General features: G+C 43.8%; 1 protein-coding gene across 5 annotated transcripts in view; it reads right to left on the bottom strand.

The window, feature by feature from the left end:
• TAOK3 (TAO kinase 3) overlaps nucleotides 1-15,422 on the bottom strand; it is a 119,338-nt gene that overhangs the window by 7,077 nt on the left and 96,839 nt on the right. For all 5 annotated transcript variants that reach the window (XM_033135737.1, XM_033135736.1, XM_033135738.1 and 2 more), the window contains 3 exons: nucleotides 14,968-15,204; nucleotides 12,690-12,818; nucleotides 6,862-7,065 (listed from right to left, as the gene is read on the bottom strand). In XM_033135737.1, the coding sequence (XP_032991628.1) occupies nucleotides 6,862-7,065; nucleotides 12,690-12,818; nucleotides 14,968-15,204 (570 nt within the window). The remainder of the gene's footprint in view (nucleotides 1-6,861; nucleotides 7,066-12,689; nucleotides 12,819-14,967; nucleotides 15,205-15,422) is intronic.

Below are 15,422 nucleotides of genomic sequence, written 5' to 3'. Positions count from 1 at the left end.
GCACCTACTTCCTATCTGCTTTGTTGGGGGCTTGCAAGAGAGTCCCAAAGCAAACCTGCTCCTTCTCTCCACGATGCCCGTGCATCTTTTCTGTTGTGGACTTCTGCAAACTGGCCAGTAGGTGGCAACCGGGAGTAACATGAGCTCTGTTTTAGAGCCAGGATACCTGTAACTTGTCACTTTGGACACTTTTCACTGAAGAAAATTCAGCCTGGCTTCCTTTTTCTTCTTCTACTTTTTAACTATACAACTGTGGTTGGTGTTGCATATGGAGGAAAAAGCATTTTAAGAGGGACTTCCATCAATGTTGCTGTTACAGGTGGGTAGCCGTGCTGGTCTGCCATAGTCGAAACAAAATAGAAAATTCTTTCCAGTAGCACCTTAGAGACCAACTGAGTTTGTTCTTGGTATGAGCTTTCGTGTGCATGCACACTTCTTCAGATACACTGAAACAGAAGTCACCAGATCCTTAAATATGTTGCTGTTTAATTGGAAAGGTGGAGAAACCATTTAAGGGACCTGCGAGCCATTATTAATGTTCCGCGTAGCCATCAATGGCATATTTTTTTTTAAACAAAAGTGTGCCATTCTACTTTGGGGGCCATTCCGGAACCTTTGTTCATGTGTGTGTTTTGATACATAAAAGAGCATTCTCCACCCTTGTATTCCTAACCTTTAGTCCCATCAGTCATCACTCTCTAAGGGAACCCCAGGCCACACCCAGCCACATCTTTAGCCTGCTTCTCAGTTCCTTGGGAGATTCTGCCCTCTGAATAACAGAGAAGAGCTGCTGACAAAAGTTTCAATGGACATGCACTCAACATACCTGCATATCCACCACACACCCTTGTTTTCATTCCATCATTCCCTGCCCAAATCCATTATGCAAAGCAAGCCCCCTCCCTCCCCTTCCAGTGATTCAAGTTCAAACAAAAATGCTGAGAGCGGGTGTTTGCATCCCACTTCTTTAGTTCATTTCCTTTGAATGAATCCTAATTGCTAGGCGTGCCACAGTGACGCAGCCAAATCTGTTACCCAGAATGGCCCCTCTTCGCCCAAAGGTTCTGACAACTGACAGCTCTAGTAGTTCTGTTCCTGGGATCGGTTTTATAACCCTGTGAAGACATTCCTCATATAAAGGACCACAAATCCAGCCGGCTGCTCCCAATCTTAAAAGCAGCTAGTGCCAAAGCAGAGTTCCATGCTGTTATTCTGCTGCTGAACCAAAGATGGAGAAACTGGGTGAGGAAATCATGATTTGGTCCCAGATCACTGCCACAGGATCCCATTTGGAATGTGCCGAGCAACAAGATACTGGAGTATTTAGCGAGCTTTGGCCCTTCAAATACAGATCATAGAATTGTAGAGTTGGAAAGGGGCCTCAAGGAGTCATCTCGCCCAAATCTTTGCAATACAGGAATCACAGCTAAAGATTCCCTGACAGATGGCCATCCAACCTGTTCAAAAATTCCGATGAAGGAAAATCCACCACCTTCCGAGGTAGTCTGTTGCACTGCCAAACAAGCTCACATTGTTAGAAAGTTCTTCCTATGCAATATGCTAGGAGCTGAATGTGGGCTTTGTGTATGATATCTTAAAAGGTAAAAATTGTGCAACCATTAAAGCTGGAAAAAATATGGAAACTGAGGGAAAAACATGATTTTGCATGGTATAGTTTGCATTTTATAATTCTGATTTTGCTAGTCATCATGTTGAGGAGCAAATAGCTTCCCTTTCCCCAGACATGTTGTTGTTGTTGTTCAGTCGTGTCCAACTCTTTGTGACCCCATGGACCAGAGCACACCAGGCACCCACCCTTATCCTCCACTGCCTCCCGCAGTTTGGCCAAACTCATGCCAGTCGCTTCGAGAACACTGTCCAACCATCTCATCCTCTGTCGTCCCCTTCTCCTTGTGCCCTCCATCTTTCCCAACACCAGGGTCTTTTCCAGGGAGTCTTCTCTTCTCATGAGGTGGCCAAAGTACTGGAGCCTCAACTTCAGGATCTGCCCTTCCAGTGAGCACTCAGGGCTGATTTCTTTAAGGATGGATAAGTTTGATCTTTTTGCAGTCCATGGGACTCTCAAGAGTCTCCTCCAGCACCATAATTCAAAAGCATCAATTCTTCGGCGATCAGTCTTCTTTATGGTCCAGCTCTCACTTCCATACATTACTACTGGGAAAACCATAGCTTTAGCTATACGGACCTTTGTTGGCAAGGTGATGTCTCTGCTTTTTAAGATGCTGTCTAGGTTTGTCATTGCTTTCCTCCCAAGAAGCAGGCGTCTTTTAATTTCGACATAGGAAATCTTATTTAGCCAGCTTTCTGTCTCCTGAGGTGTCACCATGTGCTTCCAAGCATATTTCTGCATCTACATTTTACTCTACATCTTTTCTTCTGTGGAACTGGTATTGCGGTGTACATACAACCTGACTTCTACTGTTTCATCATTTGGTAGTGAAACACAAGTAAGCTTATTTCAAATTAGAACAGCTTCATGGTGTCAGAACATTTACAAGATGAAGCCAACAGCTTCCATTTCTCTAGAATTCAAAAAGACACTTTCATGCTTTGGGTTAATAAATTAGTGCATCTTAATTATTGCACAACACCACCTAAACTTCCAGAATTTTATAAGCCAGTACATGCTGGTAACATTGCGAAGTTGAATTCTCCAGACATACAGCACTAAACCAGCTAAACAGTTAAGAAGTGGAAAGTTAAGTTGTGATGCTAGGTGCAAATTCAGAATACATAAATAATACTCAAAAAGATGCATGCTTAAAATGATAATTCAGTACAGATTAGTGACTTTTTTTTTTAACCAGAAATTAAAGTGGTTTGCATGTTTTGATACAAATCTGGTAATGTTGTATTCTAGATTTAGTGACAAATATGGGTGAAATATTTGCCCTTTATGCCCTTGTACTTATAGTCAGGGTGGGATCTTTCCACTCCTATACATTCTGGTCCTTTTCCCTAAGTGCTGAAAGCATTTTTACTATGTCATCTCAAGTGATCCATGCAACAACCCTGGAAGGTAGGACAAAAAAATATTTTCTTAATGATACTAAAAGACTTGAGAGGGACTGACATGCTAAAGTCCAACTAGCAAGTTCAAGGCTGACTAGGGTAAAAAATTGAAAATCCAGACACAAAAGTTGTCGAGCTGTTTTTGGCCAAACTTGTTGAACTTTCCCAGACATTTCAGCAATTTCTGCTCAGACGCTGCTTAAGGGGGGTGAATACCGGCTATGTCTGGAAAATTTCGGGCATTTGGCAACCTTAGACTAGGGTGGCCACTTACACACTGCCAAAAAATGATGAGTAAAAAGGATTTATGCTTGCATAAGATTTGCAACAATGTGTAGGGGACAATGTGACTTGCGTCCCTGCTCAGTCTGCTCTCCAGTTCCTAACTATGGATGGGCAACTTCAAGACCTCTCCTGCTCTCTCTCTTTATGGTTATTTATCTTTAAGCCAGACCTGGACCAGGCGGCCAATGTCATATAATCATTTAGAGTGTTGGAGTAGAACCTGGGAGACCAGGGTTCGAATCTCCACTTGGCCATGAAGCTCACAGGGTGACCTTGGGCCAGTCCCTACCTCTTAGCCTAACCTACCTCACAGGGTTGTTGTTGTTAATTTAATTTATATACCGCCCTGTATCAAAAGATCTCAAGGTGGTGTACAACATTAGAAACGCATTACAAAACATCAATGATAAAAAACATAGTAAAAACCATACCGACAGACAGCCTATTAGTAAAATAGTCATAATAATCATAATAATCGCAGTGGGGTTAGATGATGAGGGAGAGAACCATATAGGCCACCTTTAGCTTATTAGAGGCAAAGGTGGGATACAAATGCAACAAACAAATAAATGGCTGTCTTCTGTAATGCAGGACACACGGCCACCTTAAGGCTGTCCTGAGAACTTGGGCCAGGGGATTCTACCACCTCCTGGCTCACCCTCTTGCCGCAAAAACCCTTCACTAGGTATAGCACAGTTACAGGTAGGTAGCTGTGTTGGTCTGCCATAGTCAAAACAAAAACAAACAAACAAAAAAATTCCTTCCAGTAGACAAGTTTCTTGGTGAGGTTGATGGACTTCCATTTCATGTGGCTCAATGTTGTGCCTTCCCTAGGTGTGTATGTCTGTGTGTGAATAGGTATAGCACACATTTCTACTGAGAAGTAAGCCCAGCTGAATTCAATAAGGGCTTTCTCAAAGGTGCATGCATGTATTGGATTGGTTAGGCTTAGTCCACTCATGCAGCAGAATAAGGTGGCAGAAAGGATCACACAACTTTAAAATGCAGATCTAAGGGTGCATGTGTCACATATTGTTAATGCTTCCATACGTTAAAATAAGAAAAGAAGCAAAACTTCCCTGCAAGTGATTTTTTTTGTGGGGAGGGACACAATAGCATACAGGCTACAGAGTAACCTCTGATGTGCTAGGTTTCTGCTTATTTGCAGGATTAAACACACACACACACACACACACACACCACAATGGCAGAACTGCTGCCTCTCGCAGTGAAGGATAGGCGTGCCTTGCGTGCTCTGGTCCATGGGGTCACGAAGAGTCGGACACGACTGAACGACTGAACAACAACAACAACAACAACAAATCTGTTCTGATATACAGTCCAGTCCACTCTACCATCTCATTCTGTTGAATGTATAGGCAAGGCTTTAGCCCTCTCCTAGGCAGACTCTGCAATGACAAATGGCCATCACGAGAGAGCTGGGGTAGGATGGATGAGTGAAGCAAGTTGGGAGCACGTAGTACACCTCACACTTGCAAGCATATTGTCACTAACACCTGCGGTTGTGAGCTTCTGCCACCCTGCAATGTGAAGAGAGCAAAAGAGGGAAACAATGAATGAATACAGAGGATCTGTCACCAATTAATAACTTACCGCAGTGTGCATGTAACCAGTTATAGTGAACAAGCTGTTTGTATGGACCTCCCAAGTGGTAAAGAGTATTGACATATGGTATCGAGGACAAGGTGATTGCAAGCATCGAGGCAGAGTTCAAGTGGACCAAAGAGTTTACTCAATACCTAACACCCTCAGAAGTGGGGTGAAGGGAAGGATGCAAATTACAGTAACTTCTGCCATGAACTAAGATGCAAAGATGCAGCATCAAACTAACCATATTTATAACCTAGCAGAAGGGCCAACATTCTTACATAAAACATCTAAGTGTGTCTCCTGCCAGGAGCTGAGCAGGTCACAGATTAACTGAAATTGTTGTTTGTTGGACAGAGATGCCAAACAGAGTCAGATCAGTGGTTCAGCTAGAGCAGTATTGGCTACTCTGACTGGCAGCGATTCTTCAGGGTTTCTGGAAGAGGTCCTTCGCAGCCCCGTTTGGAGATGGTAAGGATTGAACTTGGGACCTTATGCAGGCAAAGCATGTGCTCTACTGCTAACCGAAAGTTTTCCTCTCTGCAACACAGACACACAGAGCTGTTCCTCTTTCTGGAAGCCACTTGCACCGATTCTGATGTAGCCCCCGTTTTGCTCCTATAGGAGGCAATGAAGGCCACCAACTTGGATGACTTTAAAAGAGGACTGGGCAAATTCATGGAGAAGAAGGCTATCGATGGCGACTAGCTATGATGGTTATGCTCTGCCTTCATGCTGGAGGCAGCAATGCTTCTGAAAACCAGTTGCCAGGAAGCCTCAGAAGCGGAGAGCGCTCCTGTATTCTAGTTCTGCTTACTGGTTTCCCATCTGGTTGGCTACTGTGAGAACAGGATGCTGGTCCAATGGGCCACTGGCCCAATCCAACAGTCTCTTCTGGTGCTGTACCCCTTGATATTGAGTTATGTTGCCCATTGGATATAACTGATATGGAAATGTAAAATTAAATTAAACACTCCTGGACTCTGCGTTCATCATCTGAGGTCCTTCTTTGTGCACGTCATCCATGTGAGGTCCAGAGGGTGGCAACACGAGAACAGGCCTTCTCTGTAGTGCCTGTTTGTGGAATGCTCTCCCCACAGAAGTTCGCCTGGTGCCTTCATTATATATCTTTAGGGATGCGGGTGGCGCTGTGGTCTAAACCACTGAGCCTCTTGGACTTGCCAATCAGAAGGTCGGAGGTTCGAATCCGTATGACGGGGTGAGCTCCCATTGCTCTGTCCCAGCTCCTGCCAACCTAGCGGTTTGAAAGCATACCAGTGCAAGTAGATAAATAGGTACCGCTGCTGTGGGAAGGTAAACGCCGTTTCCGTGCGCTCTGCTTTCCGTCACGGTGTTCAGTTGCGCCAGAAGCGGTTTAGTCATGCTGCCCACATGACCCGGAAAGCTGTCTGTGGGCAAATACCGGCTCCCTCGGCCTGAAAGGTGAGATGAGCGCCACACCCCATAGTTGCCTTTGATTAGACTTAACGGTCCAGGGGTCCTTCACATATATTTTTAGGTGCCAGGCGAAAACGTTCTGCTTCAACCAGGCCTTTGGCCGATTAATATTCTACAGCCTTTTAAATGTTGGAAAGGGGAGGAGGGAGGTTACTGTTTTGCTGTTTTGTTTTACTTATCCTGTATTTTATTCTCTGACCTGCCCTGAGATCTTATACTGAAGGGCAGTATATAAACATAATAAACCATAATAAAATTCTGACCCAGATACTACATCCTCATTGCACAAGTGTGGGAGGATTCAGCTCTCGTCAGGACAATAAAGGCAGCAGGCTTCCCAGGTTGGTTACATGAACAGCATGGCATATTGACCAGTTGCAAGCAGTTGTCTGTATTCACCTTATATTTTCCCTGGGTATATTGGGGCAGGGTGGGAAAGGGGGGTGGCGAAGAGGAGAGGAAAGCAAGAGGTGGTACCTCCCGAATGTTCTGCTGCTCCAACTCGTGCCTCCTGATCATGGTTTTTCGCTTGAAGAAACGGCAGTTTTTGTCATAGTAGAGTCTCTGCTGGCTGAGAAGATGAGCCTCCTCTTCAGCCTGTGTGTGCTGCAGGTTCTCTTTGTGTTTGGAAATCCTCTCTTGCTTCTCCTTCTTCGGTGTGCTGTGATCCTCGTTCATCTCCTGGACGTGCACAGAGGGAAAGGCCAAGAAACAAAGTCATTTGTTGGTTTCATGATGGGGAGGGGTTAAAAAAAAAAGAGTGATTCCTCCCCCCACCCCCTTACTACCATCTGTACGAGCTTAACAACAAACACAGGGTCATCCTTTGAATCCCCTTCCAAAAGGGTTTTCAAGCCCATTACCCCTCAAGATGCCCCTGCTGGGAGCTAAGCAGTTTATACAAGACATACAGGAGCTCCAAAGATGAGAAGGGGGAGGGAGGGAGGGAGGGAGGGAGAGACGGGGGGGGGGGAGAGAGAGAGAGAGGCTGGAATCAAGAGTCCAGAATCCGAAATTAGTAATCTTTGACATGAAATGGGGCTCTCCTTTACCGAACTGCAATTCCCAGAGGGAAGCCACGACAGTTAAAGTGGTATAAAACTGATAGATGTTGGAAGCGAATAGTGCAAAGTAAAGAAAAACAGGTCAGGTCTCCTCTGACAAAAAAAAGGACTCGCTGAACGTTTGGTTCTAATTTGGTTCTAATCTTAGGCCACTTGGAAAGTTGTGGAGGGACACAAAAAAGGTATCACTTTGAAAACTGGGGTTTATGTGGGATTATTAAAACGCGGCAAATTTTCCATCTCAGAAAACGGTTGCGCAAACTAGACTTCAACCAGGCTTTGGTGCCAGAGAAACAACAAGTGGCTTAATCGGCCAATATAATAGCCAAGGATTTATGCACTGGAGCTCTACATGCTTATTCAAGAGACTTAAGTGTGAAAGAGACATGTGCCGAAAGATGAACTCTGCATGTGGAAGCATGTTACGGGGAGGTGACGCATGCAGGGGTTCTAAGCCCTTTTCCCGCCGCTGCCACAAGGTTGGGTGATCGGCTGCTGAAGTATGCCAAAGACTCTGCGTTTCCCTCCTTAACAACTCTATCGTTTTTCATTAAAATCCCAAAAGGACACGCGAAATGTCTACGTCTTGCCCCAGAACATTCCTGCCTCATCTTCAGTTTTTCCTTGGCCGGTACACAGACAAGATGCAGACACTGCTGAGCTCGCAACTAAACAAAACTATGCCCCAACACCTCGTGGAATGAGGCACCTCAACCGGAAAAGGAGGAAATCTCCTTGGTTTGGCAAAAGAAGCTGAGTGCTGTGCAGCTGTTTCCTTCACCTGAACCTACAAAACCAGCATTTCATTCACAACTACGGCCAACACCAACCTTGTAGCTTTCAGGCTGCCTCTGTCACAAATAGGATGCATGGGACCCCCATAGCAATTTGATGTAGTGTATATGATAGACATTATTTTAGAAACCTTTAGGACATCCCCATAAGGTACTGCAACATCCATGTTGCAGAAGAGCTCTTGAGCCTGAGAGGCAAAGTGATCTGCCAATAGCCACTCAGTGAATTAATGGCAGAGGTGAACTTTGAACCTTGTCTCAAAAGTTTGAATTGGGAGTAGTGCAGGAGACATGGCAAATGTCACTTCACTATGTATTACAGTTTTCAAAGCTGTTTATTTCTGGGGCACATGGGTCATTGCCAGGGGTCTGGCTCATATGTGTGCATTTCACGTGGGTGATGGCATATCTCAGTTATAATCTATTTTAGGAGTTGTGAATAGAGGACTCAGGCATGGTAGCTGCTCCGCATTTAATAATATGGAGAACAGGAGCTGTTTCTCTCTCTGTGTGTGCTTAAGATCAGTATTAAGTGGGACGTGGAATTAAAAAGTCCATCACTGCTAAAGGTTCCCTGTGACTCTTAATGAAAACTTTCTCTCATGCCTTTTATTTTCTCAGCTACAGAACAGTAACTGCATCTGGAGGCTGGATGACTGAAGTAGTCTTGAGCCTGCACAATATATGCATTTTATGACAAGTGCCTAAAATAGACTTATGCAGGGGAACCACAAAGGGGGAAAAGCAGTGCAGCTTAGGAAGTTAATGCAATTATCCTAAAAGCTCTTTAGCTGCAGGTATTTAGTGAAGCAGGGTTTTTTTAAGGAAGTTTTTTTTAATAAAAAAAGTTTGCAGTGATTTCAGAGCACAGAGTTCCAGTTCTATCTGAAAGAGAGCATTTTGTATGGTGCACTTGATTCTAAATACAGTTCGACATATTCACATGTGGCATTTTTAGGTGGGCACTAAAACTTAGGTGTGTGCATAATAATAATAATAATAATAATAATAATAATAATAATAATAATAACAATAATAATTTAAAAAATATCCTGCCCATCTGGCTCAGTTTTCCCAGCCACTCTGGGTGGCTCCCAACAGAATAGTAAACTGAACAAAACTTCAAACATTTAAAACTTCCCTAAACAGAAACCTTTAACTACCTCCTTCAGGGGAAATGAGGACTTTATAGTTTGACTGTCAAGGACTCTGTGAAGCTTTGCTCTTCTATCTAGTACAACCCTCAGGTATCCCTTTCCACTGTGATAGGTAAGTTGCAGTAGGCTAACCTATCTGTGTTGTCCTTTGATAGACTTGAGTATTGCTTTGCTGGTGGCCAAACCCATATGAGGGATGGCACTTTTTCTATTTCCTACATATAATGTATAATATGCCTATGTTCATAGTCCTTGCAAGTACTAACCAGAGTAATTTAAACAACTGGAGGTTCACTACACATTACAACATATATGCAAAAATCGTACTATTTCCATCATGTAAGTGGTGTTGAGTGTATTGGGAGTTGAATAACTTTCAACACTGAACAAGGGACTTTTTTCTTTTTTTAATGAACCAGATGAGAGATAAACTCCCAAAGGCGAGCTGTTTGGGACATTTCTCTCAAAGAGTAACATTTGCAAGGGATCCCAGGGAAGACAGTATTTAAACCAGGAAACAAATTTCATCCTAACAGGAGCTCCATTTAGGTATGCATTGTGGTTACTCTTTAGATTGGATGGGAGCTCCTTCCATGGATGTGAAGGAACACCAAAAGGTCATTTAAAGGACAGCATTATGGGGACTTCGCTTTAACTGGGCACTCAAGTCAATCCAAATTATATCTAGCAATGCCTCAAGGATATGGGATAATTAAGACACCAGAGGAACTTCCGTACATTCATAAAGCCAAGATGAGTATTTTGGACAGAGAGCATGCAGTGGCCTCAGGCCACCCACTGCTAAGGTTGCCATTATGAGTGGAAGCCACAATGACACGTCACTGCAGGGTAAGGGGCCTCTTTTGCTAATCAAATCTTGTCCCGCTAAAGACAAGTTTTTCATGGAATGGTAAGCCCCAATCATTGCACAGTGGAAGGTGTAAGCAAACTGGGTTGTGAAGCTCAATAAGGTTCTTCTTTATTTTTTAACTTGCCTCCTCTTAAAGATAAAGGTACCCCTGACCGTTAGGTCCAGCCGCGGATGATTCTGGGGTTGCGGTGCTCATCTCGCTCTATAGGCCGAGGAGCTGGCATTTGTCCGCAGACAGCTTCCGGGTCATGTGGCCAGCATGACTAAGCCACTTCTGGCGAACCAGAGCAGCGCATGGAAACGCCGTTTACCTTCACGCAGGAGCAGTACCTATTTATCTACTTGCACTTTGATGTGCTTTCGAACTGCTAGGTTGGCAGGAGCTGGGACCGAGCAACGGGAGCTCACCCCGTCGTGGGGATTCAAACCGCTGACCTTCTGATCGGCAAGCCCTAGGCTCTGTGGTTTAGACCACAGCGCTACCTGCCTTCTCTTACTTCCTGTTTTTTCCATATTTGCCCAGCCTAGTCAGGATTCTTGCTGATGATATGGGAGCACCCAGAGTCAGCCATATTAGATTTATCCACCAATGCAACCTCAAGACATTTCTCCCCCTGTTCCATTCCTACTTCTTCCTAGGCAACATAACCCCCCCCCTGCGTAAATCAAGATATTAGGCCTGATTGTAAGGATATGCTTGAAAGTTTATGGACAATGCTCAGTGAAATCTTGGAATCCATGAAGGAAACAAGACTTCAGTGCCCTATTATTATTATTATTATTATTATTATTATTATTATTATTATTGCAGCTCCTAGCACCTCTCAATTAGTAACAGAAGGAGAATAAATCAGGCAAATGCACCCCAGAAGACTGCATTCCCTTGGGTAAAGACTCTTGGACTGGGTTATTGCTTAGGGTTTTTTGTTGGGGTGTGTGTGTTATTGATATTATTTTTGTATTTTTATTTTGTATCTTTATTATGATTTTATTTGGAAATTGTTCCATTTGGTTGTGCACTTCTGGATGTTTTATTTATTGCTTATGACTACTTTTGTTGTGTTTCAAATTCTGCATTTTTTGCATGTTGTAAGCCTTTTTGAGCATAGTTTTAACTGTGGAAAGGTGGCCCACAAATAAAATGATGTATGCATGCATGCATGTGTGAAAGGAGTCACATAGCACATGCCGTTGGTGGGTAGGGACAAGGCACACACAAACATCCCATCCATGCACACACCCCATTTGCACTCTCAGTTTGTCTGGCTTCCATGCTGAGAAAGGGGTTCCCTTTTCTGAATCCACAGTATGAAAGTGATTTCTTCTTCTATGGGCAGCTCGCTTGGCCTCTTTGCTGTGTGCTGACTAAGGAGTCTCCCAGTGGCACAGCACAGAAATGCAGTGAGTTGCCCACAGAGGAAGCAATGGCTCTCTTCCGCCTTGGGCAACCTGGCAGTGGAACACACTCCTTCTCCCCTGCTGCTGAGCTGTAATCACCAATCAGGAGTGTTTATCTGTATGCATGTGAAAGAGAGCTATTGCGGGGGAGCTTTAATCTCCTTACTTCCCTACAAACTCCCTATTTTATTCTGGTCCTGCAGAGGAGTCCACACAACAAGGCATAGTGGTGGATTCAGCACCATGGAGAACTCCTAATGAGCAACCTGTCTCTGACATGGGCTGGAAAGGAAGCCCTTTTGAGCCTCTGCCTCCAGTCTGCCTCTTCTTTGTTTTGCCTCCTTTTGGAGAACTAGAATTTCTTGAGGGGCAAACCTTCTGTCCTAAAGACTTTTTTTGTTATTGTAGAATTGCCTTAACTATATAGGGCTGTATCCAACTAAGTTTGACATAGAATTGATCCAGTGAAATGAATAGACCTAAGTTTCTCATTGCTATTAAGTTCAATCAGTCTACTCTGAGTAGGATTAGCATTAGATACCACCCATAGTATTATTATTTTTCTGAAGTGCCACTATCCATGCTTGAGGTTCACACCTCAAGGGTGCCCAGGAAGACACAGCTACTCTGCATATAAGGAACTCCCCTTTCTCAATGGACTCATCAAAATCCTCACTTAAGCATATTTCAGAAGTTGTGAAAACCTCTCCTCTATCAAGAAGCACTGGTGACTTGGCTTAGGAAGCATGGGTTATTTAAAACGTGTGGCATTTCACTTCGTCTTGTTATTTATTTTAATATACTGCCTAGTCCAAACCTTTGAGAGAGGGTCAAGATTATGAGCTCAAATCAGCAATGAACAATCCATCAAGTTATTTATTGGGGAAGTTCATCAATGAAGTCCAGCACTATGGTATTATGAGCAAACTACTGAAATAGCTTCAAAATTCTTTCACAACATTGCTATCCAGCGCATGCTTCTTACTGGCCCAGAATAAAACGCCTGAGAAGTTTTGCTTGCCTCTTTTATCTTTTCCTTGCAAATCTTGTATTGCTTCTTCTGACTTTCTAAGAAATTGGTCAGATCTCTCTTCTGCTGAGTCATAATCTGCTGCTGGAATTTCTTCTCATCTGCTGCTGCTGCCTTTGCCTGGATGGAAAGAAAGAAAGAAAGAAAGAAAGAAAGAAAGAAAGAAAGAAAGAAAAGGCACTGTTAACATCTTAGCCAAGTTTTTAGCTCTGTTGCCCTTTTTCTCCCATATCCTTTGCACTGCTATACTGTATAGTAATTGAAATATTCAGGACAGATTAAAAGAAAAGCCTGCATGCAGCACATAGCTAGTTTCTGGTACGGTTGCCATATTACAAAAAGTGAAAATCTAGACACAAATGTTGTTGAGCTTTTTTTTGGCCAAGTTGTTGAGCTTTTTCTACAAATTCTCCAAAAAATTAAGCTATTTTTAAGGAAATTTGCCTTCCGACATGGGTTGCCATATGCCCGAGTTTTCCCAGACATTTTTACCAGTTTGATTGATTTTTGCCTTTAAAGGCCAGCTTTCTGCCAAGGCACGCAAGGCAGTTTACAATTTTAGAATACTAATACAAATAAATGCTATAAAATGCAGAAGCAAAATGGGTCCCTTCCTCTTAGCCTAACCTAACTCACAGGTTTGTGGTGAGGATAAAATGGGGAAGTGGGAAACCTATGTAAACCCTTGAGCTCCTGAACAAAAGGTGGGATAGAAATGTAATAAACAGATAAATAGTTATGTCCATTAACTAGAACGGATTTATTCTGAGTTGGACTAGCATTGGATACAACCCTATGCCTTTGCAGCCTACTGTACAACTGTGTCTTGGGGTGTTTGAAAATTGCCATCATGTTCCCCCGCTCAGCTTTCTCCATATATTGTTCCTTTAACCTTCCCTCATAGGTCTTGTTTTCCATACTGCTGCTGATGTTCACTGTACTCCTCTTAAATTGTTCTAATTTGGCTACATCCTTCTTAATATGTGGCACCCAGAACTGGACACAATACTCCACACGAGATCTGATGAGTGTAGAATAAAGCAGAACTAATGCTTCTCGTGATTTGGTTCTATTAAGGCAAACTAAAATCATATTTGCCTCTTTGGAAGCCACATCCCAGAGCTGATCGATGTTCAAATTGTTACAGACAGCAGTCCTGAGGTCCTTTTCACACATATTACTTGCCAAGCCTGGCATCCTCTATTTCTACACTGCTTCTTCTGCTAATATTATTATTATTACTATTATTTTCTGAAATGGAGAACTTTGCATTTGTTTCTGTTGAATTCTGTCCCCATTTTTAAATTTTAACCCACTTCTATTCAGGTCATTTTGAATATTATTTCTGTCTTCTAAGGTTTTAGCTAGCCCTCCTGGTTCTGAATCATCTGCAGATATGATAAGGGTTCATTTCAAATGCTGGAAAGAATCAGGCCCAGGACAAAGCCTAGTGGAAGCCCACTTGAAACTTCCCTCTAAGGTGGAAGAATTCTGGATCACGCCATTTTAGTATGGAGGTATGCATGAGTGTGATATTTTTGAATGCCCTTATGTAGAAAAAACACATTGAAAAGCAGCACATCGCTGACTTAACACAGCCAAATCTGCCTAATATGCTTGCTTGCTGTACCCCGAGAGCCTCCTACACTAGGGATTATGCAAACACAGGGGCGGAGCTTCATGCTCCAGCACCGGGGGGGGGGGGGTGAGAGCAGGTGTGGGCGTGGCTGGTGCGCACCCCAGGGGCGTGGTGTGTGTCCTGGGGGCATGGTGCACTGCCTGCAGGGGTGTGGCGCCCAGTGCAGGGCGGGAGGAGCAGCTGCGATGGCACCCTATGGGGATTGTGCTGCTGGGGGCGGTGCGCTCCCCCTGCACTCCTCTTCCTCCACCAGTGTGCAAACATATGACACCACCTCTACTCAATCTAAAGTGGTGCAGACTACAATTCTATGTTTATGGAGGAGGACTGCCTGGTGCCAACTTTGCCTGCCAGTGAAAAAAGATGACATTTGGGGAGCACCAATGATTGGATGTTTTTATTCTGACTGTTTTTTTAAAAAAAATGTGTGTGTGTCGTTTCTGCTGTGTCACTATATTTTGCTCTTATAGATTACTTTATGACTGTCTGTTGTAGGAAAAACTTAATAAATTCAATAAATTCACTGCCATCACATCCTGCAAGATTATCACTGACATTACGTATCTGCACCCAGTTTTCTGCACCCCCACAAACCCCCCCCCCCCACGTTTTTAGGATGCCCTGACTCACCTCCTTTTCTATGACGGCCACTTGCTTCTTGGCCAGCTTCTCCAGCTCAATGGACGAGTTGTTGGAATGAGTTTCCACCTCTTTCTGCAGCTTGAGTCGGTGCTCGTCCATTTCAGCCTTCAGCTTGTTCTCCAGGGCGATCAGCTGCTTCTGGTGCTGGCGCCGCATCCGCTTATAACCTGACATCTGTTCCCGCAACTCGTTCTCCTGCTCATGCTCATGGATCTGCCTTGTAACCTAAGGCCACCAAAGGAGACAAATATGGACACAGATATATTATCTTCGGCTCGACAGGGGAGGTAGTCCAGAAGTGCTCTAAAACACTGACAACACCCCATGCTTGCAAGCCCATGTCAGATATTCCAGGCAGTTCAAACATCCCAGAAGCAAAGCAGATAGGGTCAAGCGATTTATTCAGAGAGGCGGCTGCAAATGGAAAGGCTTTTTACAATGTT

The sequence above is a fragment of the Lacerta agilis genome, chromosome 17, assembly GCF_009819535.1.
Source record: "Lacerta agilis isolate rLacAgi1 chromosome 17, rLacAgi1.pri, whole genome shotgun sequence".
NCBI lineage: Eukaryota > Metazoa > Chordata > Lepidosauria > Squamata > Lacertidae > Lacerta > Lacerta agilis.
Note: the sequence above shows the minus strand (reverse complement) of the source record. Positions and strands in the feature narration are given on the sequence as shown.